At 40.9% G+C, this 27,147-nt stretch overlaps 1 protein-coding gene across 1 annotated transcript in view; it reads left to right on the forward strand.

Annotated features, from left to right (window-relative positions):
• The window catches only part of LOC124802759, a 428,511-nt gene that overhangs the window by 38,553 nt on the left and 362,811 nt on the right, over positions 1-27,147 (forward strand). The window contains exon 4 of the mRNA XM_047263751.1: positions 4,728-4,900. Coding sequence (XP_047119707.1) covers positions 4,728-4,900 — 173 coding nt within the window. The remainder of the gene's footprint in view (positions 1-4,727; positions 4,901-27,147) is intronic.

A 27,147-nucleotide genomic window follows, 5' to 3' on the forward strand; every position in this document is an offset into this window, starting at 1 on the left:
GTGTCAGGAGGAACAAGACTTTTGGTCAGGTGAATACAGGGTTATAAATACAAAATCAAATAGGGGTAATGCAGGAGTCGGTTTAATAATGAATAAAAAAATAGGAGTGCGGGTAAGCTACTACCAACAGCATAGTGAACGCATTATTGTGGCCAAGATATACATGAAGCCCATGCCTACTACAGTAGTACAAGTTTATATGCCAACTAGCTCTGCAGATGATGAAGAAATTGATGAAATGTATGATGAGATAATAGAAATTATTCAGGTAGTGAAGGGAGACCAAAATTTAATAGTCATGGGTGACTGGAATTCGAGAATAGGAAAAGAGAGACAAGGAAACATAGTGGGTGAATATGGATAGGGGGAGAGAAATGAAAGAGGAAGCCGTCTGGTAGAATTTTGCACAGAGCATAACTTAATCATAGCTAACACCTGGTTCAAGAACCATAAAAGAAGGTTGTATACATGGAAGAATCCTGGAGACACTAGAAGGTATCAGATAGATTATATAATGGTAAGACAGAGATTTAGGAACCAGATTTTCAATTGTAAGACATTTCCAGGGGCAGATGTGGACTCTGACCACAATCTATTGGTTATGAACTGTAGATTAAAACTGAAGAAACTGCAAAAAGGTGGGAATTTAAGGAGATGGGACCTGGATAAACTGACTAAACCAGAGGTTCTACAGAGTTTCAGGGAGAGCATAAGGGAACAATTGACAAGAATGGAGGAAAGAAATACAGTAGAAGAAGAATGGGTTGCTTTGAGGGATGAAGTAGTGATGGCAGCAAAAGATCAAGTAGGTAAAAAGACGAGGGCTAGTAGAAATCCTTGGGTGACAGAAGAAATATTGAATTTAATTGATGAAAGGAGAAAACATAAAAATGCAATAAATGAAGCAGGCAAAAAGGAATACAAACGTCTCAAAAATGAGATCAACAGGAAGTGCAAAATGGCTAAGCAGGCATGGATAGAGGACAAATGTAGGGATGTAGAGGCTTATCTCACTAGGGGTAAAATAGATACTGCCTACAGGAAAATTAAAGAGACCTTTGGAGAAAAGAGAACCACTTGTATGAATATCAAGAGCTCAGATGGAAACCCAGTTCTAAGCAAAGAAGGGAAAGCAGAAAGGTGGAAGGAGTATGTAGAGGGTCTATAGAAGGGCGGGGTTCTTGAGGGCAATATTTTGGAAATGGAAGAGGATGTAGATGATGATAAAACGGGAGATATGCTACTGTGTGAAGAGTTTGACAGAGCACTGAAAGGCCTAAACCGAAACAAGGCCCCGGAAGTAGACAACATTCCATTAGAACTACTGACAGCCCTGGGAGAGCCAGTCCTGACAAAACTCTACCATCTGGTGAGCAAGATGTATGAGACAGGCGAAATATCCCCAGACTTCAAGAAGAATATAATAATTCCAATCCCAAAGAAAGCAGGTGTTGACAGATGTGAAAATTATGGAACTATCAGTTTAATAAGTCATGGCTGCAAAATACTAACGCAAATTCTTTACACATGAATGGAAAACCTGGTGGAAGCCGACCTTGGGGAAGATCGTTTTGAATTCTGTAGAAATATTGAACACGTGACACAACACTGACCCTACGACTTATCTTATAAGCTAGATTAAGAAAAGGCAAACTTATGTTTCTGGAATTTGTAGACTTAGAAAAAGCTTTTGACAGTGTTGACTGGAATACTCTCTTTCAAATTCTGGATATGGCAGGGGTAAAATACAGGGAGTGAAAGGCTATTTACAATTTGTACAGAAACCAGATGGCAGTTATAAGAGTCGAGGGGCATGAAAGGGAAGCAGCGGTTGGGAAGGGAGTGAGACAGGGTTGTAGCCTCTCCCCGATGTTATTCAATCTGTATATCGAGCAAGCAATCAAGGAAACAAAAGAAAAATTCATAGTAGGTATTAAAATCCATGGAGAAGAAATAAAAACTTTAAGGTTCGCCGATGACGTTGTAATTCTATCAGAGACAGCAAAGGACTTGGAAGAGCAGTAGAATGGGATGGACAGTGTCTTGAGAGGAGGATTTAAGATGAACATCAACAAAAGCAAAACGAGGATAATGGAATGTAGTCGAGTTAACTCAGGTGATGCTGAGAGAATTAGATTAGTGAATGAGACACTTAAAGTAGTAAAAGAGTGTTGCTATTTGGGGAGCAAAATAACTGATGATGGTCGAAGTAGAGAGGATATAAAATGTAGACTGGCAATGGCAAGGAAAGTGTTTCTGAAGAAGAGAAATTTGTTAACATCGAGTATAGATTTAAGTGTCAGGAAGTCGTTTCTAAGAGTATTTGTACGGAGTGTAGCCGTGTATGGAAGTGAAACATGGACGATAAATAGTTCGGACAAGAAGAGAATAGAAGCTTTCCAAATGTGGTGCTACAGAAGAATGCTGAAGATTAGATGGGTAGATCACATAACTAATGAGGAGGTATTGAATAGAATTGGGGAGAAGAGGAGTTTGTGGCACAACTTGACTAGAAGAAGGTATCGGTTGGTAGGACATATTCTGAAGCGTCAAGGGATCATCAATGTAGTATTGGAGGGCAGTGTGCAGGGTAAAAATCGTAGAAGGAGACCAAGAGATGAATACACTAAGCGGATTCAGAAGGATGTAGATTGCAGTATCTACTGGGAGATGAAGCAGCTTGCACAGGATAGAGTAGCAATGAGAGCTGCATCAAACCAGTCTCAGGACTGAAGACCACAACAACAAGAACTTTCCCAGTAAGGAATTTTAGTAATTTCATACAGAATTGATGAAAAAAAAGGTATTTCATACAGTAAGGAATTCATTAACTTTGCAAAGAAGTACCTTACATTTTCACTCTTAAAGTTTATAAATTTTGTATATTGATATGTATTGTCTGTTCTGTTTGACGTATCCTACAGCACTAGGTACTCTCAGTGTGGCTGTACCTTATCTTCCAAACCCCTGCAGGACTTAGCGAATACTACAAGCAGTGGGGCTGATGGTAGGGGGTGCTATTTGCATGTGACAAGCTGAGAATTTGGATTGGGCAGGAAGCAAGTCTATATGACACAGATGGTTAAAGCAACCATTCTAGTGAAGTGAGGCATCTGGATTTGAGTCCTGGTGCTCTACAAATTTTCAACCTTCACCACCGATTTATTCCAATGCCTGCAGTCAGCTGAAGTCTTGCTTTCTTGTAAATTGCTGCTGTACCACCAGTGGTGTCTGTTCTGTTGAACATGTCTGACAACATACACCATGGATACACCATATCTTCTGAACCTGTGTGGGACTTAGTGAATAATATGAGCAGTGGGCTTAATGGAAGGAGGTGCTATTTGCACGTGACAAATATTACTATGTTTTATAGTCATCTAGCTTACAATGTGATTTGTTCTTATTATTTTGTTTCCTGTGTTCCATTACTCTTTACTTTTTACAAATTGTAATGTCACTGATAGCGTGTAATATCTTCAAAGATGGGTGCATAATTAAATCGAAATGAATAAATGAAATGCATGAGGTGAGCATAAATATACTTTTAGAAAAATGTGAAAGTTGAAGACCAATAGGAAGGCCAAGCAAATCCTGGAAAGGATGAGTGATTACTGGAGCGGAAAGGAGATGCCTAAGATGGAAAGAAGCCTAGAGACAACAAATGTGTAGAGGTAGTAAGATATAGGGAGCACTTGTACATTACATCCAGGGAAGAAATTTAAAATGGATTATGAGTGAGATAAATTTGCAGTATCAGTGAGACACAATTGCCACTACATTAAAGCCCATGTAATACTGTATTCAGTTGCTGGTTCATCACAGCAGAATATTGCAAGCATAATGCATGGAACAAGAAGATAATTATCTACAGTGTTTCTGCTGATTACTGATTTTTGTTTTTCAACTTTGGTAATTTTGATGACAATCATTTTATATCAGGGAGATTTTCCCGAATCCATTTCTTTTTTGTGCCAAAATGAAAATTCTGTGCTTTTTGGAACAGTTACTATTGTAGAATATATAAAGCAGTCTTCGACTGCATTTTTTTTTTTTTTATGGATTTTAACTTATATGATCATTGTCATAAAAGAAAAGAAAATTGTTATCACACACTGTTTTGTATTCTACAAGTTTTATACATGGGTCACCATTATGTCACATTTCAATATTTATTTTTGTTGACTGACCAACATTTTAGTTTGGTCTGTATAGTGGATAGTAGAAATAAAATGTGTGCAAAACACCAATTGTTGTGAGAAGACTTAATTTACTTTGTTTAATTGTAGGGTTTAATAAAGTGAGTATAATTGTTTTAAAACCAGTATTTCATATAAAGTATGTAATAGCACATAATGAGATTGCTAAACTTTAAAGCTCAGAAAATTGTCTTAGTTACTGAACAAAACAGTTATAGTTTAAATGAGATAGATAAAACAACAAAATTTTGGAGTTTTGTAATGTGCCATAGTCTCTGAGAACATGTGTCCTCCATTCATCTGCCATCTCTTGGCTAAACCCAGCTTTCTATCTTATACACCAATTAGCAGTCAGTTTTCCTCTTAATTGTACTGTTTTTATATCTGTTAGTCAATTCTAATTATTTTTATTTATCTATTATCAGAGCAGCTGCCTAAGTGGTTCGTGAGAATTAATGTAAGTTTAAACAAATTTCTTTAGAAAAATTGATCCTGGAGAATAATTTACTTTTTATTTTACTCTCACAGGTGTGGCATCTGTGTCTCAGGTTCTACTGGGAGACCTCCAGACACAGATATTGATACATGTGGCGTCTGTAAGGGTGGTAATCGCTGCGTGGGTTGTGATGGACATCCAGGCTCCAAGCTAAAACTGGATGGTTGTGGACATTGCCTACCCACTGATGATATAAATTTTAACAGTATGTTTAATATATGTACTTAAATTTCCTTAATTTGCATTTATTAAATGATGTTTATTATTATAGCATATAATTCCCAGCTGCATCAATGGGCTCTTCCTTTAGCCATTGAGACTGTCAGAGCTGATTCCCAACATCCAGACATAGGTTGCCTTTTTCAGCCTCAAGATGATGGGTTGGGCTTCCAGTAATTCTAAATGGTTTATGGTTGGGTGCCTACTAGACTAGCTAAGGGCAGTGATTTTCCATGATGTATTTTGCACCAGCTCCTGGAAAGAAACTTTTGAAAATCCCTGATAAGAAACAGTATCTTACAGAGAACTTCTATGAATTGGATCAAATCAGGAATTGACCTTTGAAAGTGCGTACATTTTTCTCCTGAGGCTGGATGGGGTGGTTTTGGAGCTCATGAAATAGGTAATCAGTGGTGGGCAGCCATTGTGGGTGAGGGGGGAGGGGGGGGGGGGAGATGACTAGTAGGTCCTGTAGGGTAGAGATAATGTTTCAAGATTAGTGAGTGGATCATATTGGAAGTGAATGGTCCTCAGTGATCAATAAAGCTGTTTGGAAAGCTTTGAAAGAGCTCAGCTTGGTCATTTTCCAGTTGTCTTGGCAGGCATTGGAGTTTAGTAGGTCACATACTCATTAGAAAGAGCCTGCATTGCAGAGTGTGCAGCACGTAGGTGTTGTTTAATGAATGAGGCAGATTTGGCAAGATTTAACAGGAGATGATAAATTCCATTTGTTCCTGTGGAAAAGGTGTGCTGTGTTTTATGTGTGTCCTGTTCCTTTTTGGCCTTAAACTGTTATCCTGTTTCTTTTATGGAGTAGGTCATTGGTGAGAGTTGTTGGAGATGAGGTGTAGATAGTGTAGTCACTGTTTTTGGTATTCATTTTCCAATCTAGTTGTCAGACCTGTGAGTATTTTGAAAATAGTTGGATTGTTATGGGGCATTTATTAGTGATGTAAGAGTTGTGACAGATCCAGATTCTAACCCAATGTCATGGACAAATTGAATCTCATGATCCTTTTTATTAGACTGATTTAATAGTGTACCAGTGTAGGAGATTAATTCAGGTCAACTGAGTAAACCTGCAGAACAGCATGCTGAATTTTTTACTGTATCTATATTGCACAGAGCGTATGGGTTCTGGCCACGGATATGAGTGGAACTTCCCACAATGTCACGGAAGCTCCGAGGAAGAAGCAAACGGAATGTTTCACTTGCAAACACCTATCAGGATTGGAACTGCCACACAGAGATTCATCTTCACTGCCTGAAAGAATCAACTGTTGGCAACAGGATATAGAAAATCTACTAAGATGAATCATACAGTTCAGTTCTGAGGTCTCATTGGGCAGCACTGCATATTGGCTGTTTTTACTTTAGTACTGTAGATTGCTGGAATTTGTGCCAAGTGTCTACCACTTAAAGGAGCGAGGTGGGAGTAGGATAAGGAACAGAAAGGGGCCATGGAGGTTCAGGAAAGAATAATAAATAGAGAGACAAGGAAACAGATGCACAGGAAGGAAGTAAACTGACAAGATATTATGCAGATGCAGTGTCTAATTAAATTAATTTGAATTAAGAGTATTGTGTACATGATTTTGGTGGCTTACTAATGACTGTGTACATACTGATGAGCATTCTTTATTTTTTATACTGCATTGTTTACATCAGCAATCTTATTTGGAAGATTACATGGGATTTTAATTTTTGTGCACGATAATATATCAGAATTGTATGCTCTAGTTATTTATGCTTTCTTTTATATTGTTTGTTACTTTTAGAAGCAGTTTATCTTGCAGTGAAAGTGAAGTAGATAGTTCTTGTGAGTTTATAAAGGTAGAGGTTATACTTGACAACCAGAATAAATTAATAATTGATTTTTTTACCAACCTCCTTACTCAGATGATTGAATTGCTGAAAGAGTCAAATAAAACTTGTGTCTCACACAGTTATAGCTGGTGATTACTTCAATCTAACCTCAATATGTTGCCAAAAATATGCATTTAAAGTCAGTGGTAAGAATAACACATGGTCTGAAATTATACTAAATGGTTTCTCCGAAAATTATTTTGAACATTTAGTTCTGGAGCCCATTTGAAGTGTAAAAGGTTGCAAAAACATATTTCACCTATATGCAACAAATAATCCTGAGAAAATAGGGAGCATCATGACAGATACGGGAATTAATGACCATATGGTTGTTGTAGCCAGACTGAATACTATAATATCCAAAACCACCAAAAATAAACACAAAATCTGTGTATTTAAAAAAGTAGATAAAAATTTGCTTGACACGTTTCTACGAGACAGTCTCCACTCCTTCCAAACTAAGTATAGCAGTGTAAACCAATTGTGGCTTACATTCAAAGAAACAGAATCAGTGGCAACTGATATATTTATACCAAATCTGTACTAATAATAAAACAATTAACAGTAATGCCTCTTTGTTTGAGCACACTAATCTCTAAAACTACTAGATAAATTTGCACAGGTAATTTAAGCATAGCTTGGGGCAACATATAGGCTTCATTTCATCAGAATCAGATCACGGAGAAAGCAGTACACCAAAAAACCAGTAGATAGCACAGGTAGCTTTTTTTTCTCCTCAGTAACAGAAGCATTTTCATAAGTTTATGTCAGCAACAGAGCTAAGTGCAGCAACCTTATCTTTACGAATATAAAGTAACATTGAATTTACGCGGCTAGGATGAACAGATCTACTTGTTTTGCTTTGTGTTAAAAACTTAATTAAATTACTTTGCTTCTTTAAACATGTTGCATTTATATTTGACTTCTTGGTAGGAAAAACAAATTTATTGACATGACAATCCTATAATAGTTCCTTTTTTACTGACAGATGTATGAAACCCTAAAAGTGATGGCATGCAAAGGCTTTTCTTTAACTTTGTAAAGCACAGGCATATAGTTCATAAATTAATAAGAGGCGCAACTGTTCGCCCAAGTACACAAAAAAAGGTCAGAACATATTTGCAGAGTCAAGAAAAAAAGCAAGGAAGTGCAAAAGAACACAATATCTCCAAGATTGGCAATGTTTTAGAGAAGCTCAAAATTTACTGGGACTTAAATTGAGATGCTTTTAACAGTTTCTATGTTGAAACTCTGTCTCAAAATCTGACAGAAAATCCAAAACAAATGTTATCATATGTAAAGTACATTAGCAACAAGATACAATGAACATCTTCACTGCATAAGTGCTATGGTGATATTACTCATGACAGTGCCATTAAAGCAGCTACTAAACACAATTTCTGAAATTCCTTCACAAAAGAAGACAATGTAAATATTCCAGAATACAAAGCAAGGACAGCTGCCAACATTAATAACTTAGACGTAGATGCCCTTGGTGTAGCGAAGCAATTTAAATCACTGAATAAATTCAACTCTTCCTGTCTTGTTTTCCACACAAATTACTGTTTGTCCACAATAAGTTGATGATTGGCATAGTGGCTATTGGTAATGGCCGTGATCCCGCATTATGGCTGTGGCGAGGTGAGGAGCAGTGAGGGGAAGGCAGCATTGGCTACGTGCATCAGTACTGGCACCACTATCTGTGTTTTGTGCTTAACACAAAATTGCACTGCCGGAAGTATTGTCCACTTAAGTGACACTTTTGTTGGATCAGAAAGTACCTAATTTGTTGATATACTCATGTTCGAGAGTTTTACCTCTAACTTATGTATTTTTTATATATAAAAAAAACAATTAAAAATGAATGTACGACTTGCAACATTATGAACTGAAAGTTTTAAACTGATTTTTGGAATCTGTTTGCACATCACATTTATTAAATGCAGGCAGCAGTAATGTTTAGAAAGAGTAATTAATTGTGCCTTAAAGAACTGTCATGTGGTGTTCACCAAATATCACTGTAATTTTTTTTTCCAATATTGTCATCATCATCATCGCATGGGGGCATAGTATTGATGATAACTTCATTGATGCCCATTCCCATTATTCCATCTCTTGCCCAGCACTCTTGCTCCAGCTGCTGCTCATTCCTGCAGTAACCTTGCCAGTCCTGTGCAGTAACTGAAAGGAAAGCAGCATTAAGAAGACTCTGCCATCTTTCCTTCAACATGTCACCAGTGACAGTTTTCTCCCAGAAATTGTGTTTTATTTTGGTCTATGCCAATTCTATTGAATTTAGAATGCAGTTGTAGGGCAAAAAATGCACTACATTGTGGCCCCTGCTCCAGCGATTTTATACACAACATACACTTTCATGGCTGGTTTGTTTTCCTTTATTGCAGATAACAGTTCAGCCTTCCTCATTCAGTCATTGCAGTTTATTTGCCCATCTTACAACTAATCTGACCTCACAATCCTGAAATCGTATTTATTAGGCATTCTGTCTAACTTCCTGCTGTGGTATGGCATATTGTCCAAACAATCATTGAATTAGGGGAAATATTGCAAACAATCATATCTGCAATCCCCCCCTCTCCCCCCCCCCCCCCCCCCCCCACACACACACACACTCACCCCCTTCCATCTACATCAACTAGTTTAATCAAATTCAAGAAATTTGGAAGTTTCTGGAAACAATTCCTTTCATGAAACTTCCTGACAAATTAAAATTAAGTTCCAGATCAGGTTCCCAGGTTAGAGACTCAGCCCAACAAACTCTACTGTGGGGTGAAAATTTGTCTGAGTTTCTTGCATCTTGCTGCAAGTACTTGCCGAATTTGTTCTTTCATGGAAGTTGTTCTAAAACTTACAGGGGTTGTTTTTGTTAAGTGCCAGTTCGAAACTATCATTGTCAAAAAGGAGAATGGCACAAATACAGATGGGCAGAAATGAACGTACCATTTGAACCCTTAAACACACATAATTGGCACCATCAGTCAAGGAACTGTGAAATGAGTTTATGTATCAATTTGTTTCAGAGGCAAAGCAGAGTGGCAGTGCAGATATCTTTAAATTTTATCAATTTTTTAATGTTACCATATCACGTATCACATAAATATAAATGGATTACATTTGTGATAAAAGTAGTAAATACTGCTTGCAAAAACTGAAGAGTAATTAAAGGGAAATATCTTGAAGAGATGCCATGCCACATTTTTCTTTCCTGTTATTGAATACTCCACTATGCAATAGACAAGGGAGGTTCAAAATTTGCATATGACAAACACAAAATTTTTAATCCAAGTGAAGTCCTCTGATTTTAGTTAACTGATTAGCAACATCAATATGTACTCCCCTGATAATTTTTTAAATTTTTTTCTTGTTATGATTTTTATTCATGAATAATAATCAACAACAGTGGTGACTGCTCTGGTTTTTAAGAATAACTGCACTTCTGTAGCAAGTGCTTCCTGCAAGTTCCTGAAATAAACTTGCCCCAGTGACTTGGGTAAATGGCTCTGAGCACTATGGGACTTAACTGCTGAGGTCGTCAGTCACCTAGAACTTAGAACTACTTAAACCTAACTAACCTAAGGACATCACACACATTCATGCCTGAGGCAGGATTTGAACCTGTGACCATAGCGGTAGCGCGGTTCCCAACTGTAGCGCCTAGAACCACTCGGCCACTCCGGCCGGCGACTTGGGTAAACTTAAGTAAATTTTTGTTCTAATACAAACACCTCACCAAGTATTTATGGAAGCTATTTGCTAGTGGACTCAAACCTTTTGTAATACTTTGCATCTAGGGGCATCTTGATGTTGGCAGCACTCGGAGACAAATGAACAGCTTTCAAGCAGTGCTGATTTTCTTCAGTTTTGGAGCACTAGTGAAATCGTCAAGTTATCATGGCCAAATAATAGGTGCATTTCAGAGTGTGCTGATATAATAACTCCATACTTAGCAATTATGTACAGCTGCTTGCTTGACAAAAGATCTGTGCCTGAGGACTGGAAAGCTGCACATGTCACACAAATACACAAGGAAGGAAGTAAAAGTAATCCTTTGAATTATAGTTCCATAATACAGACATCAATTTGCTGTAACATTTTGGAACATATACTGTGTTTGAACATTATGAATTACCTCAAAGAACAGAGAACTCAGTCTGCACAGATTCAGGAAATCCTCAAAGAACAGAGAACACAGTCTGCACAGATTCATGAAATACTGTTTTTGTGATACACAACTATGTCTTTATTCACATGAAATAATGATTATTATTGACAGGGGATTTCAAATTGATTCCCTATTTTTAGATTTCCAGAATACTTTCAATGCCATTCCTCACAAACAGCTTCAAATCAAACTTCTTGGCAAATTAAAAGTGTATGCCAGACCAAGACTCAAACTCAGGACCTTTGCCTTTTGTGAACAAGTGACAAGTGCCCTACCCACTGAGCTACTCAAGCACAACTTGCAACCCATCCTCACAGCTTAACTTTCGCCAGTACCTCATCTCCTATCTTCCAAACTTCACAAAAGCTGTCTTGTGAAACTTGCAAGACTAGCACTCATGCAAGAAAGGATATTGCAGAGACTGGTAATGTTTCCAGAATGAAATTTTCACTCTGTGGCAGAATGTGTGCTGATATGAAACTTCCTGGCAGGTTAAAACTATTTGCTAGACTGAGACTCAAACTTGAGACCTTTGCTCAGTCGGTAGAGTATTTGCCTGTGAAAGGCAAAGGAGACTCAAAACTCAGGAGTTTGAGTCTCCATCCGGCACACAGTTTTAATCTGCCAGGAATTTTCATGTCAGCACACAGTTCACTGCAGAGTGAAAATTTCACTTTGGCCTCAGATCAGATTGTGTGTCTATGGAGTATCGTTTTAGTTGTGCAACAGGAACCCTGATTTTCTGTCAGTAAGGCCACAGTTCATAGTAATTGATGGAAAGCTACCGAGTAAACTACAAGTAATACCTGACATTCCCACAGGAAGTGTTATAGGTGCTAGACTTTTTCCTAAGCTGTATGGGTTTTTTTCAGGAGGAATGGTAAATATTCAGGTATATGATAGTAATAACAATTTGAAGCAAAAATGTTAAGTGAACATGGACCCTAAAATGCATACCTTAAGAGATAGGAGCACTTGTTTTCCTTCAATACTGTGGAAGAAATCTTTTCTTCTGCAAGCTGTTTGCTCACCACATTCTGGGAGGAGGTAGTAAGGACCACGACAAGAAAAAATTGTCTAGTAAACATGGGCTCTGAAATGCATACTTTAAGGGCTATGAACATTTGTTCAGTAGAAGAGATGTGTTTCACTGTAGTAAAGATAACAAGTGCTCATAGTTGTTAAGCTGTGCACTTTAGAGCACATGTTTACTGGACATTTTTTGTACTTTGGTCCATACTACCACCTTTGAAAATATGGAAGCAAAGAGGTTGCAGTAAAAGAGAGATGTTTCACTGTATCAGAGATTAAGAATTGCTCATAGCTCTTAAGGTATGCAGTTTAGAGCCCACATTTACTAGACTTATTTCATATGCTGAATACTGACCATTACTCCTGAGGCCCATGTATAAAAAGTTTAGGAGACAATCTGAGCAGCCCTCTTAGGTTGTGTGCAGATGAAACCATCATTTACCATCTGGTAAAGTCATCTGAGTATCAAAGCCAATTGCAAAATTATTTGCAAAGAATTTCACTATGGTGTGAAAAGTGGCAATGACTCTAAATAATGAAAAATGTGGGGTCATCCACATGAGTCTAAAAGGAATACATTAAATGTCAGCTGGATGATAAACCACACAAATCTAAAGGCTGCCAATGCAACTAAATACTTAGCGTTTACGATTATGAACAACTTAAAATGGAAGAGTTACATAGATAATGTTGTGGGGAAGGTGAACCAGAGGCTGTTTTAATGACAAAACACATAGAAGATGCAGCAAATCTTCTAAAAACACTACCTATATTGTGCTTATTCATTGTCATGTGGAGTATTGCTGCAGATGCTTGTATGTCCATGACTCTTCACAGAATGTGAGATTTGGAGATTTGTCTACTCTGTTAAGTAGGAAAGATGTTGATCTGTGGCATCTCTGCCAAAAGAACACAATGCCGTTGCATGCACAAGTATTTTGGAGCACACTGTTCATCATACATTGTTGAGCATGGAGCTCTGCAGCAGACCACTGCTTCATGTTCACATGTTGACTCAACGACATCACCAGTTATCATTGCAATGAGCACAGGACCATTGGGATTCGACCTTTGATCAAGTTTTCTGAACTCTACCCCTTTCCCTAACCCTCTCCAGTCTTTTTCCTTCACCCCTCTTCCTTCCCCTTCAACTCTTCTGCCAGAAGAAGGAGCCACTTGCTCCAAAAGCTTGTAAAATAAATCCTTTTATGTGTGTGTTCCCCTCCTGCCACTCGGTGAGTAGATTTTGTATGTATCCATTTATTTTATAATGTGAAGAATATAATAGGTTATTGAAATATGATAGGTCAGCATAAGAGAGTTTGCATGCATGACAAATTTTTCCCTTCACGGTTGCTTACCTCACTCCTTTCAGCACACCGGCAGTCAATACCAGGCCCGGCATTTTGCTTTGAATATTGAGGTGATTTTGCTTTGGAGATGTTTGTTTCTCTTCTTTTATGCCCATCCAGTCATTCACTCACAGGAATTTTATATTCACCATCAACTTCCTTATTGAGTATTTAATACAAGTCTAGCCATATACACTTAACTTCCATGCAGTGGCTGTAACTAGCAACCAACTCACATAACGGATAATGTCAATAAATGTAGCTTAATATTGCCCACACAAAGTAAACAGACACCTGGCATGGTGGCTAATGGTAACTCTCATCAGCCAGCAGACTGATGACTTCATTGGCATGACAATGATATGCCCTGCCATCTAATACCATGCAAACCAGTTATTTCAGGAGTGCCATAACACAATCAGAAAAGTATGTGTTCTACATGACTATTTTCCAAAAAAATGCATAAAGCAAGCTTTGCGAAAATAGTCTGAATTATGTAAATGACCAGTTCAAACCCATGTTTCCCTGCAGAAAATATATCTTGTTTGTAAGCATGCTGATACCTTCCACATTATACTGAGTTGTAATGTATACAATCCACTAAATACTCAAAAAACTAAACTATACTATAGAAGCCATCATTGGAGGGTCACCTCTCTTCTGGTCAAGAAACAGGTTTTTGATCAATGGACCAGTATTTTACATCATGTCAGTCCTCATTACTCTCACAAGGGCAAGTGGACTTCCATAAATATTACGTTCCCCAAATGCCTGTATTTATAGTGTTATGTAATTCCTTTAATCAGTAGTCATTTCTTTATTCATGTATAAAATACATTATGTAGGAAATGTGAAACAGATTAATACTTTGATAAAGGAACCTATTTCATAGATGATAATATTCATCACTGTTTTGAAAAACAACATAATCCAGGCACAGTTTTGGCAGTTTCCGGTGACTATAGGGAGCAGTGTGGTGCTGGTGTGCCAGCCACTTTATTTATTCAGGATAGCAAGCTGCAATTGTCTGCCCAGCTTCTACTCCAAAGATAAGATGCTGTTTTGGAGGAATTTTTTATACTCTTAAAATAACTCCGTACACTCAGGATACTTTTAAACCAATCTCACTATATTTTCACTTCCACAGACAAGACACCATATAAATGATTCATTTTTTGTAAGCCCAACAATTACTGGTCCGACAGATACTGTTACATATGTTATAACAAATACAATCTAGAAAGCTCTAGCAAGTCCACCATCCAGACCTCACGAGAGTAAGTGAATAAGAAAGTGTCTTTTCTTTTCTTTAACAACATTCAACTGTTCTCAGTAATGACTGATGTAACACCGTCACAGAGTACGTCATGTTAGCTCCTTGTGCTGGGAGTGTAACTTCTGAGGCGAGCGTTGTGACTACCTGCCCACGCTGATCAACCGTCCGATACACACCAGTCCTGCACACACATAATTGTGGTGCAGTAGACACAGTTCCACTTTCACACACTCATCTTTAAAATACCAACACAATATTTTATACATGTTAGTTATGTACATCACTATTGTTTTCATATAACATTGATTTATAGTTTGATCAGTTTGCATGACATTCCTTTTAATAATCACATACTTAATCTATAGCTCTCCTTTTTTTTCATTTTACTACCATTATAAAACCAGAGCCGTTTTATCAATATTGAAGTCAGTTCTTTCAAAATCTAAAATTCGTGAGGACAAGAATTTTCCTGTTTTCTGTTCCCTTTTCCAATCGTAAATTCCAAGTGTGCCTGACCCATGTGTATTCTGTTGTTTGCTCATACTTTGCTTACTACTTTTTCCAAGTATGTATTTATTCCTTACTTATTACAATCTGGAGGAACTCTGGTTAAATAAAGGTGCTCTTTTCGACCCTTGGAACTTCACACAACACATAACAATGCGAGTGGAAAAGAGAATTCAAACTTACCAGAATAATATTTACAAAATGTGTGACTTTCGTCACGATACTGCCCTTTTCCTTTTAGGCACAGTACCTATACCTTACATACAAGTTGATACTATGAATGCACTTCCTCCTTCCATTTTGGTAGGTACCCCCCTTTAAACAAATTCCTAATATACTATGGTACAGGTCAATCCCCTTCTTGGTGCCCCTGCCTGCACAGTATAGGTCAGCCCTTCTTGGGTCTTTCTACCTGCCCTGTTCCATCCAATCAATGCTGTGTTTACCCTCTTCTCCTTCCTGAGTAGGCTTCATATTCCATTGACCTAGTATACATCTTTATGTACACTATAATTCAAAATTACCTCCTAGAAAATCTAAAGCTCTACTTTACCCCTCCCACTCTCTTCTCAATAATTCTTTCAACCCCTTAGAGTCCTCCCTTACTCTTCCAGTCCTAAGTTTCCAGCAGACACCTCACAATTACTTACACTCTACTTGTCCCACTATCCTGCAATTTGTCAGAATAGTTGTTAGACTGACATCAAATCTGTACACTTAGGTATACAATGTAGCATAATGAACCACAATGTGTACCGTCATAACAACCATGAATACTCTTAGTTCTTACGTATATAAATATATCCCTGTACATGCCTGTATATGATGTGAAACTGTCACCTCGCATAACCATGTGTGCATATGCATCATTATGTGCACAATTTTCCCCCCCAAACATATGACAGTTCTCACATTGTTTTTTCTGTTTGTGTCTTTGTGTGTATATGATGTGTAGCCTAATTCTTTGGCCTGCTTATGTAAAATAAGTTGAAGGTTATAGAAAACTGCATAAATTGTGAAGGACTTCATCAATAGAAGTGTATGCATATGGAAAGAGGGAAAGATAGACTCACATGAGAAGTAAGAAAGGAAAAGATAGAAATGGTTGCTAAGATCGAAGAAGTGAAAGAAGATAGCCCCAAAGGCAGGAAACCCTTCCCACCCCCCTTCCCCAGGATCCCTACTTCTCCTGTACTAGAGTGAGAAGCCGGAGGAGGTATGATGTTAAACGTCTCCTGCAGAATGGACATTCTCACCCTCACCTTTGAAGTCCCCAAAGAAAGATATTAGCAACTCCTATGGAATGGCAAATGGTGAAGAATCAGTCACACTTGTCTGTGAGTGTTGTCTGAAAGGTAGGGTGTGTGTGTAGAGTTAGTCATGTTTGTGCCTAGACTCCCCCCCCCCCCTTTTCAAAATTTATATAAACCTTCCCCATTCACATCACATCTCACAAAAGGTATAAAATATTCAGTAGTAAGTAGAAAACTATCTATCATGTCATCAAAAATATATAATTATTCATATTATATCGTATCGTATCATTCACATCATTTCTCACAAAGAGTATAAAATGTTAGGTAGTAAGTATCATAGTATACACGTTGGTTGGCTAGGCAAAAATATGACATAACTATATGCAGATGGCAGGAGAGACTGGCTGGTTAGGCAAAAATATGACCTAACAATCCCTGGAGGCTGTGTTAGCTGCTGTCAACACTACAATTGAGACCCCAGGACAAGTCACGAACCCCAGCAATGGCGCCTCTGGTGTAACTGAGGAGGATGTCATAAAATGCTCCAGTGAGTATAATATATTTTTTTTTTTTTTTTTTTTTTTTTTTTTTTTTTTTTTTTTTTTTTTTTTTCATTGCCAACCACGAATACCTCTGCACACAGGTTTATATGGAAAACTGATGAACATCAGATTTGAGATCCTTGATGACTACAGCAGAGTATTCGTTTGACTTACATATTACGAGGCGTTACCAAATACTTCAGTTTTGACTCGACATAACAGCAAATCCATGAAGGTGATCATATAACTGGGGATCCTAGCGCCTATAAAACAAGTAAGACAAGTAAGACTGGGTATAATGACAAGATCACTTACTGCTACCTCCACAAGAAGCAGTATGACCTTGATATCAGTGATTTGCTGCAACTCTAGCTTGTCCACCATGTCAAGACGAGTTTGCTGAAGTACTAAACTATATGACAGCATAAGAGGATGAGAACACAATACAGGACACTATAAGACTTGAAGAGAATTTGGTGTGGGAAAACAAATATGGAAGTAACACCAAACCCAACTCGGGATCCGACAGTCGTCACTCCACCCGTTAACACAGAATGTTAACATCCCTGGCGAACAGATGTGACTCTGCCAGATCCCATGGATTTGATATTAACCGCATTTGAACAAGTACATACCAGTACTTCTCGTTAAATTTTGTGTGAAAGTCTCCCACAGCAAAACAATTACCCTTTTACTAGGAAGCATGACATTAAGTAAAGTTATTCTATGTTCTAATCTGTCTTGCACAAGTTTGAATTCTTTCCATGAATTTTGTTGGACATTGCTGTTATCATTAATATGGGAAAAAGCAACAGTCAAAACATTTCCGGAGATTATCCTCTTGGAAATTTCTCAACCTATAATTAGTTCAAAAGGTTCTGCCAGACTACTTACATTTATAATGTCAGATGACTATTTTTTCTGGAAAAATTTTGTTCTACATCATTTACTCTTGTGTTGACTCCTGCAATTTGTGACTGGACAATAGGGATCAGTTTATCATGTCTTTCCATACTATCTTGTAAGGTGTGTAGTCTTTGTTTCACTGTATCGAACATAACATTACCTACATTTGGAAATGATCCTAATTTTTCATTAAATTCAGACTCTATATTGCTAGCCTTGCCTTCAATATCAGATTCTAATTTCTGGGTCAACTGCTGAAATTGATCATCCTGCTTTTGGTTAAAGTCCGTAAACATTTGATTTATTTGTCCAGTTAAAGAACTACTTAATTCATTCTTTAAATCTACTCACAAATTATCCACTTTATCATTTAACACCCCAAATTTAGAATTTAAAGCTTCGCCCTGTGCTCCTAATTTTTCACTTAAAGTTGTACTTATTTCATTTCTGAAGGAGTCAATTTCAGCAGTTGCAGCTACACTTTGTCCATCTATTTTTTCCGTTAGTGAAACATTTTGAGCATTTAGTTCTTGTCTTAAAGAAGCTGAATCTGCAACTAATTTTTCACTTAAAGAGGAAATTTGAGCAGTTGTTAAATTTGCTAATTTAGTCCAATCTGGGATCTCTCTACTAATTCTTATGGCCATGCCGGATTTGAAAGTTTCTGTAGGTTGTTGTTCCTGCTCCATATTTTAATTCTTTTTTGACTTTGTAATCATTAAAAAAAATCACCTCCGTGAATATTGACCACACTACTTTACATTCAAATACACTCCTGGAAATTGAAATAAGAACACCGTGAATTCATTGTCCCAGGAAGGGGAAACTTTATTGACACATTCCTGGGGTCAGATACATCACATGATCACACTGACAGAACCACAGGCACATAGACACAGGCAACAGAGCATGCACAATGTCGGCACTAGTACAGTGTATATCCACCTGTCGCAGCAATGCAGGCTGCTATTCTCCCATGGAGACGATCGCAGAGATGCTGGATGTAGTCCTGTGGAACGGCTTGCCATGCCATTTCCACCTGGCGCCTCAGTTGGACCAGCGTTCGTGCTGGACGTGCAGACCGCGTGAGACGACGCTTCATCCAGTCCCAAACATGCTCAATGGGGGACAGATCCGGAGATCTTGCTGGCCAGGGTAGTTGACTTACACCTTCTAGAGCACGTTGGGTGGCACGGGATACATGCGGACGTGCATTGTCCTGTTGGAACAGCAAGTTCCCTTGCCGGTCTAGGAATGGTAGAATGATGGGTTCGATGACGGTTTGGATGTACCGTGCACTATTCAGTGTCCCCTCGACGATCACCAGTGGTGTACGGCCAGTGTAGGAGATCGCTCCCCGCACCATGATGCCGGGTGTTGGCCCTGTGTGCCTCGGTCGTATGCAGTCCTGATTGTGGCGCTCACCTGCACGGCGCCAAACACGTATACGACCATCATTGGCACCAAGGCAGAAGCGACTCTCATCGCTGAACACTACACGTCTCCATTCGTCCCTCCATTCACGCCTGTCGCGACACCACTGGAGGCGGGCTGCACGATGTTGGGGCGTGAGCGGAAGACGGCCTAACGGTGTGCGGGACCGTAGCCCAGCTTCATGGAGACGGTTGCGAATGGTCCTCGCCGATACCCCAGGAGCAACAGTGTCCCTAATTTGCTGGGAAGTGGCGGTGCGGTCCCCTACGGCACTGCGTAGGATCCTACGGTCTTGGCGTGCATCCGTGCGTCGCTGCGGTCCGGTCCCAGGTCGACGGGCACGTGCACCTTCCGCCGACCACTGGCGACAACATCGATGTACTGTGGAGACCTCACGCCCCACGTGTTGAGCAATTCGGCGGTACGTCCACCCGGCCTCCCGCATGCCCACTATACGCCCTCGCTCAAAGTCCGTCAACTGCACATACGCTTCACGTCCACGCTGTCGCGGCATGCTACCAGTGTTAAAGACTGCGATGCAGCTCCGTATGCCACGGCAAACTGGCTGACACTGACGGCGGCGGTGCACAAATGCTGCGCAGCTAGCGCCATTCGACGGCCAACACCGCGGTTCCTGGTGTGTCCGCTGTGCCGTGCGTGTGATCATTGCTTGTACAGCCCTCTCGCAGTGTCCGGAGCAAGTATGGTGGGTCTGACACACCGGTGTCAATGTGTTCTTTTTTCCATTTCCAGGAGTGTAGTTACTGTCTTTAGCTCACCCGGCATAGAGTTCTAACCTGCATCAGTGAGGTGTAGATTCGGCACCAGAGAATAACATGGGCACCGGCAGTGTTGAACATTGGTTTTGGTGTCAGCGTCGGTGTTGGTGGGTGCAAAGTCAGAAACTCAAACAGCAACCAGCAACGGTAGCGGGTTACTGCGTCGGCGGTGGCTGGTTACTGCATGTGTGAGGATTGCTTCGTTCCCACACCCAAATCTTAATTGAATCCTACAAACCAGTTTCTCCGTCTTGTTATTAAGGGTTGCTATGGCAACTCTCAAGTTCTTCTTGTCTCAGTTTACTCCAAAAAAATTTCTCCTTTCCGAGTCCTGTCATGGTCACCACATTCTGGCAGTTTTCGGCAACTAGAGGTAGCAGTGTGGTGCTCGTGTGCCATACTCACACTCCCACTTTATTATTGAGCTTACATGGAGTTGTTTTGCTGATCTTCTTTTCAGGATAGCGAGCTGCAATTGTCTGCCCAGCTTCTTCTCCAAAGATAAGATGCTGTTTTGGAGGAATTCTTGAAATAACTCCTTACACTTAGGATACTTTTAAACCAATCTCACTATATTTTCACTTCCACAAACAAGACACCATATAAATGATTCATTTTTTGTAAGCCCAACAATTACCAGTCTGACAGATACTCTTACATACTTTATAACAAATACAATCTATAAAGCTCTAGCAAGTCCACCATCCAGACCTCACGAAAGTAAGTGAATAAGTAAGTGTCTTTTCTTATCTTAAACAACATTCAACTGTTCTCAGTAATGACTGATGTAGCACCATCACAGAGTATGTCAAGTTTGCTCCTTGTGCTGTGCGTGTAACTTCTGAGGTGAGCGCTGCAACCACCTGCCCGCGCTGATCAACCATCCGATACACGCCAGTCCTGCACACACATAATTGTGGTCCAGTAGACACAGTGCCACTTTCACACAATCATCTGTAAAATAATGCATGTTCGAGATGGTGGAAATACGAGTGTCTCTAGAATTTACCCCGAAATTCTCAAAGCTCTACACAGTGAACACTCGACTTTATTATTCAAAACAAACTTGTGCTCCAAATATTCTGTTCTTATTTTTTAAATACTGAATTAATAGAAATAATTACAGTATTGTAGCGTAGGGTTGCATGGTGGAGGTCATGGGAGAGGTACAGGTCAATGGCAGCTCAGGCAGACATCATGTTACTACACTTGTAGCTTCATTGAGTGGCAGCCAAGGCCTCTCAGCATGTGGTGCAGTTGGTGCAAGGCTGCTTATTGTCCAGAAGACTGTGATGTCTACACCTAGGAAAGCTGACACCAAAAGCTCACTCAGAGGCACATGCCATAGTAAGGTGCAGGACGGCTGCTCGTCGATGATTCTAGCAGCACAGAAGACCACCAGAATATTTGTAGGGGATGCCAGCCTCCAATGGCAGATTTTGGATCTCGTACAACCTCAGTCTCTGTCTGCTGCCCTTTAGGGCAGGAGTCTGGCTGCTGATGGAGTGAGCATGGAGGTAGCCCACCAGTAGAGAGGCGCGAAATCCTGGAAAGAGTACTTGGTGGTAAAAGATGGGACAATGGTGGAGGCCTGAACTTATGGCAGTCGCTTGCCATCCAATGTTGCTGATCTGCCTGGTATAGGTCTCTCATTGTAACAGGCACTGTCAATCTGCCAAAACCTTTGTCGAAACTGACAGTTATTTATACAGGTTAGGAACTCACTTGTTGTGACAATGCTCTTCTTCCAGCAATGTTTGTAACAATAAATTAGTGGTCTGACAATGTAAATTTTGTTTGGCCTGTCCTGCAAGAGCCCCATCTTACCACTGCTTTGAAGGATTGTGGTGCTTGGCCTGGCCTGCCTCACAATGCATAAACAGCCCAGTTTCTGCAAGCAGCATGCCAACACCTTAGTGTCCATATACTGCTTATGGCTACTTCAACTGCTATGGCTGAGCTGCTAGTTTCCGCAGTAATGCCCAAAAAATTGTGGCAGTGCCAAAATACATCTCTCCTTCAGAAAACCTGGTCCTGAGGCCTCTACCCTGAACTGACCTTCAACAAAACTCAGCATTCATGGATAACATTAAACAATGTTTATAATTTTTCTTCTTCAGTACTAGGTGGCATGAGCAACAAGAGTCAGAGATGGAAATTTGCTCTACAGTTTTTAGCACTCTGGCTCCATGTTCATTTATGCTTCACAATTCTCCCAAGTCTGTCTTACTACTATTAGGTTACATCTGCCACTTTCACATTCAACAGTCAAAAAGTTTCTCATAAAATCTTACACCACTACCGACAACTGTTACCGTCACCTCTCTCTAGACTTGCCCCCCCCCCCCCCCCCACCCAGTATCTCACCATGTGTCACTGAACACCTCACAACTTCTGCCAATGGTCTCATACCATGCTTAATAGTTTTATAATATCTTTAACAGCAGGAAACATACACTGATCAGCCAGAACATTATGACCACCAACTTACTATCAATATAAACCCATCCAGTTGATAGCAGCACCGCGTGGCGAAAAATGATTGCTAGTCATACACATGCATGGTGCATGTAGTATTAGTGAGCATGCTTAATGAGGAAGGCACACAGTCTATCTGAGTTTGGCTGAGGGCAGATTTTGATGGCTTGGAGGCACGAACATTTCAGAAACTGCATGACTAGTCTCGTGATCAAGGAGTGCTGTGACGAATGTCGTCAACATGTGGCGAAACCAACATGAAACCATCTCCAGACATTTTGGGGTTGGGCAGCCACACCTCATTACAATTGTCAGATGTCGGGGGCTGGGCAGGCGGGTAAAATAGGAGAGGGGGCAACCTGTGTTGGAACTAACATAAGACTTTAAAGCTGGGCAGAATACAAGTGTGTCTGAACACACAGTGCACCAAACACTCCTAATGATTGGCCTCCATAGCCGCAAAACCATGCATGTCCCAATGTTAACACCATAGCATGGGCAGCTAAGAGAGAAATGGGCATATGGCCATCCGCACTGGATATTTTCATAGTGGCAGAGCATTGCATGGTCTGTTGAATCCTGATACCTTCTTCATCATGCCAATGGGTTCCATCATCTTCCAGGGGAGCTGCTCCATGACACCTGTACTGCATGATAGAGACAAGCTGGCAGCAGCTACATTATGCTTTGGGGAACATTCATGTGTGCATTCATGGGTCCAGTGAAGCTCATACATGGCCCCATGATGGCCAAGGAGTATCGTACTCTGATTGCAGACCAGTTACACCCCTTCATGACAATCACGATTCGTAACAGCAGTGGCATTTTTCAGCAAGATAATGTGTCACAATAATGTACCAGGAGTATGATGGAGTGATTCAAGGAACACAGTGGTGAGTCCCAATTGATGTTCTTGTCCCCCATCTTGCCAGATCTGAACCCAATCGAACACATCTGGGGTGTGATTGAATGTGGTGTCAGAGTTCATCGCACCCCGTCCCCAGAATTTACGGGAATTAGGTGACTTGTGTGTACAGATATGGTGGCAAATCCCTCCAGAAACCTACCAAGGCCTCATTGCTTCGATGAAATGATGCATCACTGCTGTTATTTGTGCCAAAGGTGGATGTACCGGCTATTAGATAGTTGGTCATAATGTTCTGGCTGATCAGTTTATTTATTACTAGTACTCACACTGTGATGTTCACACAAACAATGGCTATCTTTTATTTTCCACTTCCAAACTAAGAGTGGTACTAGAAAACTCTGTCTCTCTTAAAAAATTATCCTTGACAAATCTTCATTAACAGACATGATCTGGTTCCATTAAACTCTTATGCTCAGCATCTCTTTTGCTTATTGAGTGGTTTTTCAATCCATTGTTTTGGAACACAGTTTGGAACTTTGTTCCTGGGACAACAGACCTCTTATGCTTTCCCAGAAAATGTATGCCCAAACATATCCTCACATATGAATGACATACAGCACTACCACCCACAATATGTTGACTTGTAATTTCACTTATCCCTCTCACTGCTAATAATAGATCGATTTCTTCTCATGTTGTAGGTCTTCTGGTACTCCTTCTCATTTGAGCAAACTTCCTGCTGCCTACTGCCACTGTATCACATTAATTAAGCCTTCGTGGTTTTGTTTACAGAGTAATCAATTTGCCCCTTAAAATAGATTAACCTTATGAGAGTACTCCACTGATGATGGTTTCCCCTAGCTGTAATTTTGTTCTTTCAGATTCAGGTCAGTTTTGGCATGATGTTTGGGGAGAAACGTTACTCTCAAGATTGCCTCAGACCCTTCACTTACAGTACACCCGTTGCTCACATCAGACTGTGGTTGTGTTGTAAACAGCTTGCAGCACATGTTAGCAGCTTGCTCTACAGGGATGTGACCTAGTGCCCAACTGTTGTAACATTCTTAACCTGAGGCATACACTCCTCAGAATATTCATTCTTGTCGGCTTGATCATTTTATGAACATGCCCTCTATTCCTTTTCCTTTATTTGCTGCCATCCAAGGAAGTTTTCCTGAATTGTTTTAATATGATATGGTCATCCGGCTTGTTCCCTGACTTGTGGAGGGAGGCGATTTTGATTCCCCTCCTCAAACCGGGGAAGGACCGAGTACATCCCAGTAGTTATCGGAGTATCGCTTTGACGAGCTGTGTCGGGAAGACATTGGAACGCATGGTCAACCGTCACCTGGTTTGGCTGCTCGAGACCGGGCAGCTCCTTAGCCACTCTCAGTGTGGCTTTCGGAGATGTCGTTCAACTATAGACAACTTGACCCTGCTTGAGGCGGCCACCCAGCAGGTCTTCCTATGTAACCAGCATTGTTTAGGTGTATTCTTTGACATTAATAAGGCGTATGACACTACTTGGCGCCGCCTTATCCTCAATCAACTCCATCAGTGGGGCTTTCGTGGCCATCTCCCCATCTTCATTCGGTCCTTTCTTTCCCGCCGCCTCTTTCGATATCGGGTTGGTAATGTGCTATCTGATTTGTATGTGCAGGAGAATGGTGTTCCTCAGGGAAGCGTTTTAAGTGTCACCCTCTTTGCCATCGCCATTAACAGTATCACGTCCACTATCCAGAGTCCTGCCCAGTGCTCCTTGTTTGTGGACGATTTTGCTGTTTTCTGTTCTTCTTCCAGTCTTGTCACTGCTAGTCGGCAGCTGCAGCTTCCGATAAAGCGATTAGAGGCATGGACTGCAAAGACGGGTTTTACCTTTTCTGCAGACAAATGTGTGTGTGTTCATTTTAATCGTTCTCGACGTGCTTTTACCTCCCCTGAATTGCATCTGATGGACACCATTCTTCCTTTTAGAGACACTGTGAGGTTCCTGGGCCTCACTTTTGATTCCAAGTTGTCATGGTTGCCGCACCTTAAAGACCTCAAGGTGCGGGCCCTGAAGGCGCTGAATATTTTGAAGTGTCTGAGCCATCGGTCCTGGGGAGCAGATCGGGCGCGTCTGCTGCAGTTTTATAGGGCTTTCGTCCGGTCGTGTCTTGACTATGGATGCCCCGTGTATGGGTCAGCTACGCCTTCGTATCTGAAGATTCTTGACACAGTACACCATGAGGGTATCAGGCTTGCCACTGGTGCCTTCCGTACCAGTCCCATCCCTAGCCTGTGTGCTGAGGCAAGGGAGCCGCCGCTCGCCATCCGGCGGAAACTCCTCATGGTGCGACGGGTGTGTCAATTCCTTGCCTGTCCTACCTCCCCTGCGTACCCTACTGTTGCCCGACCGCCTATGGAACGTCTCTTTTCCAGTCGTCCAAGGGCAACGAGACCATTTGGGATTCGTGCCGAGCATTTGCTTGAGTCCCTTGGTGTGGAGCGTGTGGTATCTCAACTCCAGGGTTTTACCCGCCTGTCTCCCTGGTTGCTCCAGAGGCCCAGCGTCCTTTTAGACTTGTCAGAGTACCGGAGGAGCTGCACTCCTGCGTTTGTTTTTACCTCCTTATTTTACAATATTTTAAACCAGGATCCCGACCATGTACCAGTATATACAGATGGCTCTAAACAGGGGGACTCTGTTGGTTGTGCTGTTGTTTTCCCTGATTGAGTCGTCAAGTTGTGGCTTCCTGCGGCGTTTACCATCTTTGATGCTGAATTGTTTGCGATCTTGCGGGCATTGGAGCAGATGAGATGTGTTCCCAGTCTTAAGTTTCTCATCTGTTCTGACTCCCTGAGTGCCCTTCAGACCATGCAACACTTGTACCCAGCGGATACGGTCGTCCAGAACATCCATGATATCCTACTCCACCTGCAACGGCAGGGGAAGGAGGTTTCCTTCGGCTGGTTGCCGGGGCACGTGGATATTAGGGGAAACGAGCTGGGGGATGTGGCTGCCAAAGATGCATGTTCCCTCCCTCAAGTTGTTGAATGTGCTGTCCCCCTCCATGCTGTTACCTCCCTTTTGCGTTTTCGTGTTATGCGCCAATGGGAAGAGTAGTGGCTGGCAGTCAGTGAAAATAAGCTGCGTTTGGTCAAGGCCACCACGCGGCCATGGCATACGTCCTACCAGATTACTGTCCGCCACATTTTACTTGACTGTCCTTTATTCTCTGACCAGAGGGCGGTGGTTTCATTGCCACCAGATTTGCCCTCTATTTTGCAAGACGACGCAACGACTGTGGTTAAGGTCTTACGGTTTTGTGTCCTGTCCAATTTGTTGCCTCGGATTTTAGGGAGAGGATTTTAATGTGCTGCTGGGTGACTGGCTCACCCAGGTTTTAGGTAAGAGGTCCGCCAGTCACGATAACCTACTTGTTTCACATCGATTTCTGTTCTCCTTTCCTTGTGTTTCCTTTCCTTTGTTGCTGCGTTTCTTTTCCTCTTGTTTTGCCTCTGCATAAGAGGATTTGGAACTGCATCAGGCCTGTGTCTTTTAGCCCATTCTCCTTGTTCGCTGTCTGTCTTCATCCCTTCACCGCATGTGTTCCTGTTTCTATGCATTTGGGCGCTGATGACCATGCTGTTTAGCGCCCAAAAACCTCAAACCACACACACACATTTTTCCTTTATTCAACCTGCTTCTAAGGAAACATCAGCATCTGTACCATTTCTTCCACAACATCTACAACACAACCATCTACCTCTACAG

The sequence above is a fragment of the Schistocerca piceifrons genome, chromosome 6, assembly GCF_021461385.2.
Source record: "Schistocerca piceifrons isolate TAMUIC-IGC-003096 chromosome 6, iqSchPice1.1, whole genome shotgun sequence".
In the NCBI taxonomy this organism is placed as follows: Eukaryota; Metazoa; Arthropoda; class Insecta; order Orthoptera; family Acrididae; genus Schistocerca; species Schistocerca piceifrons.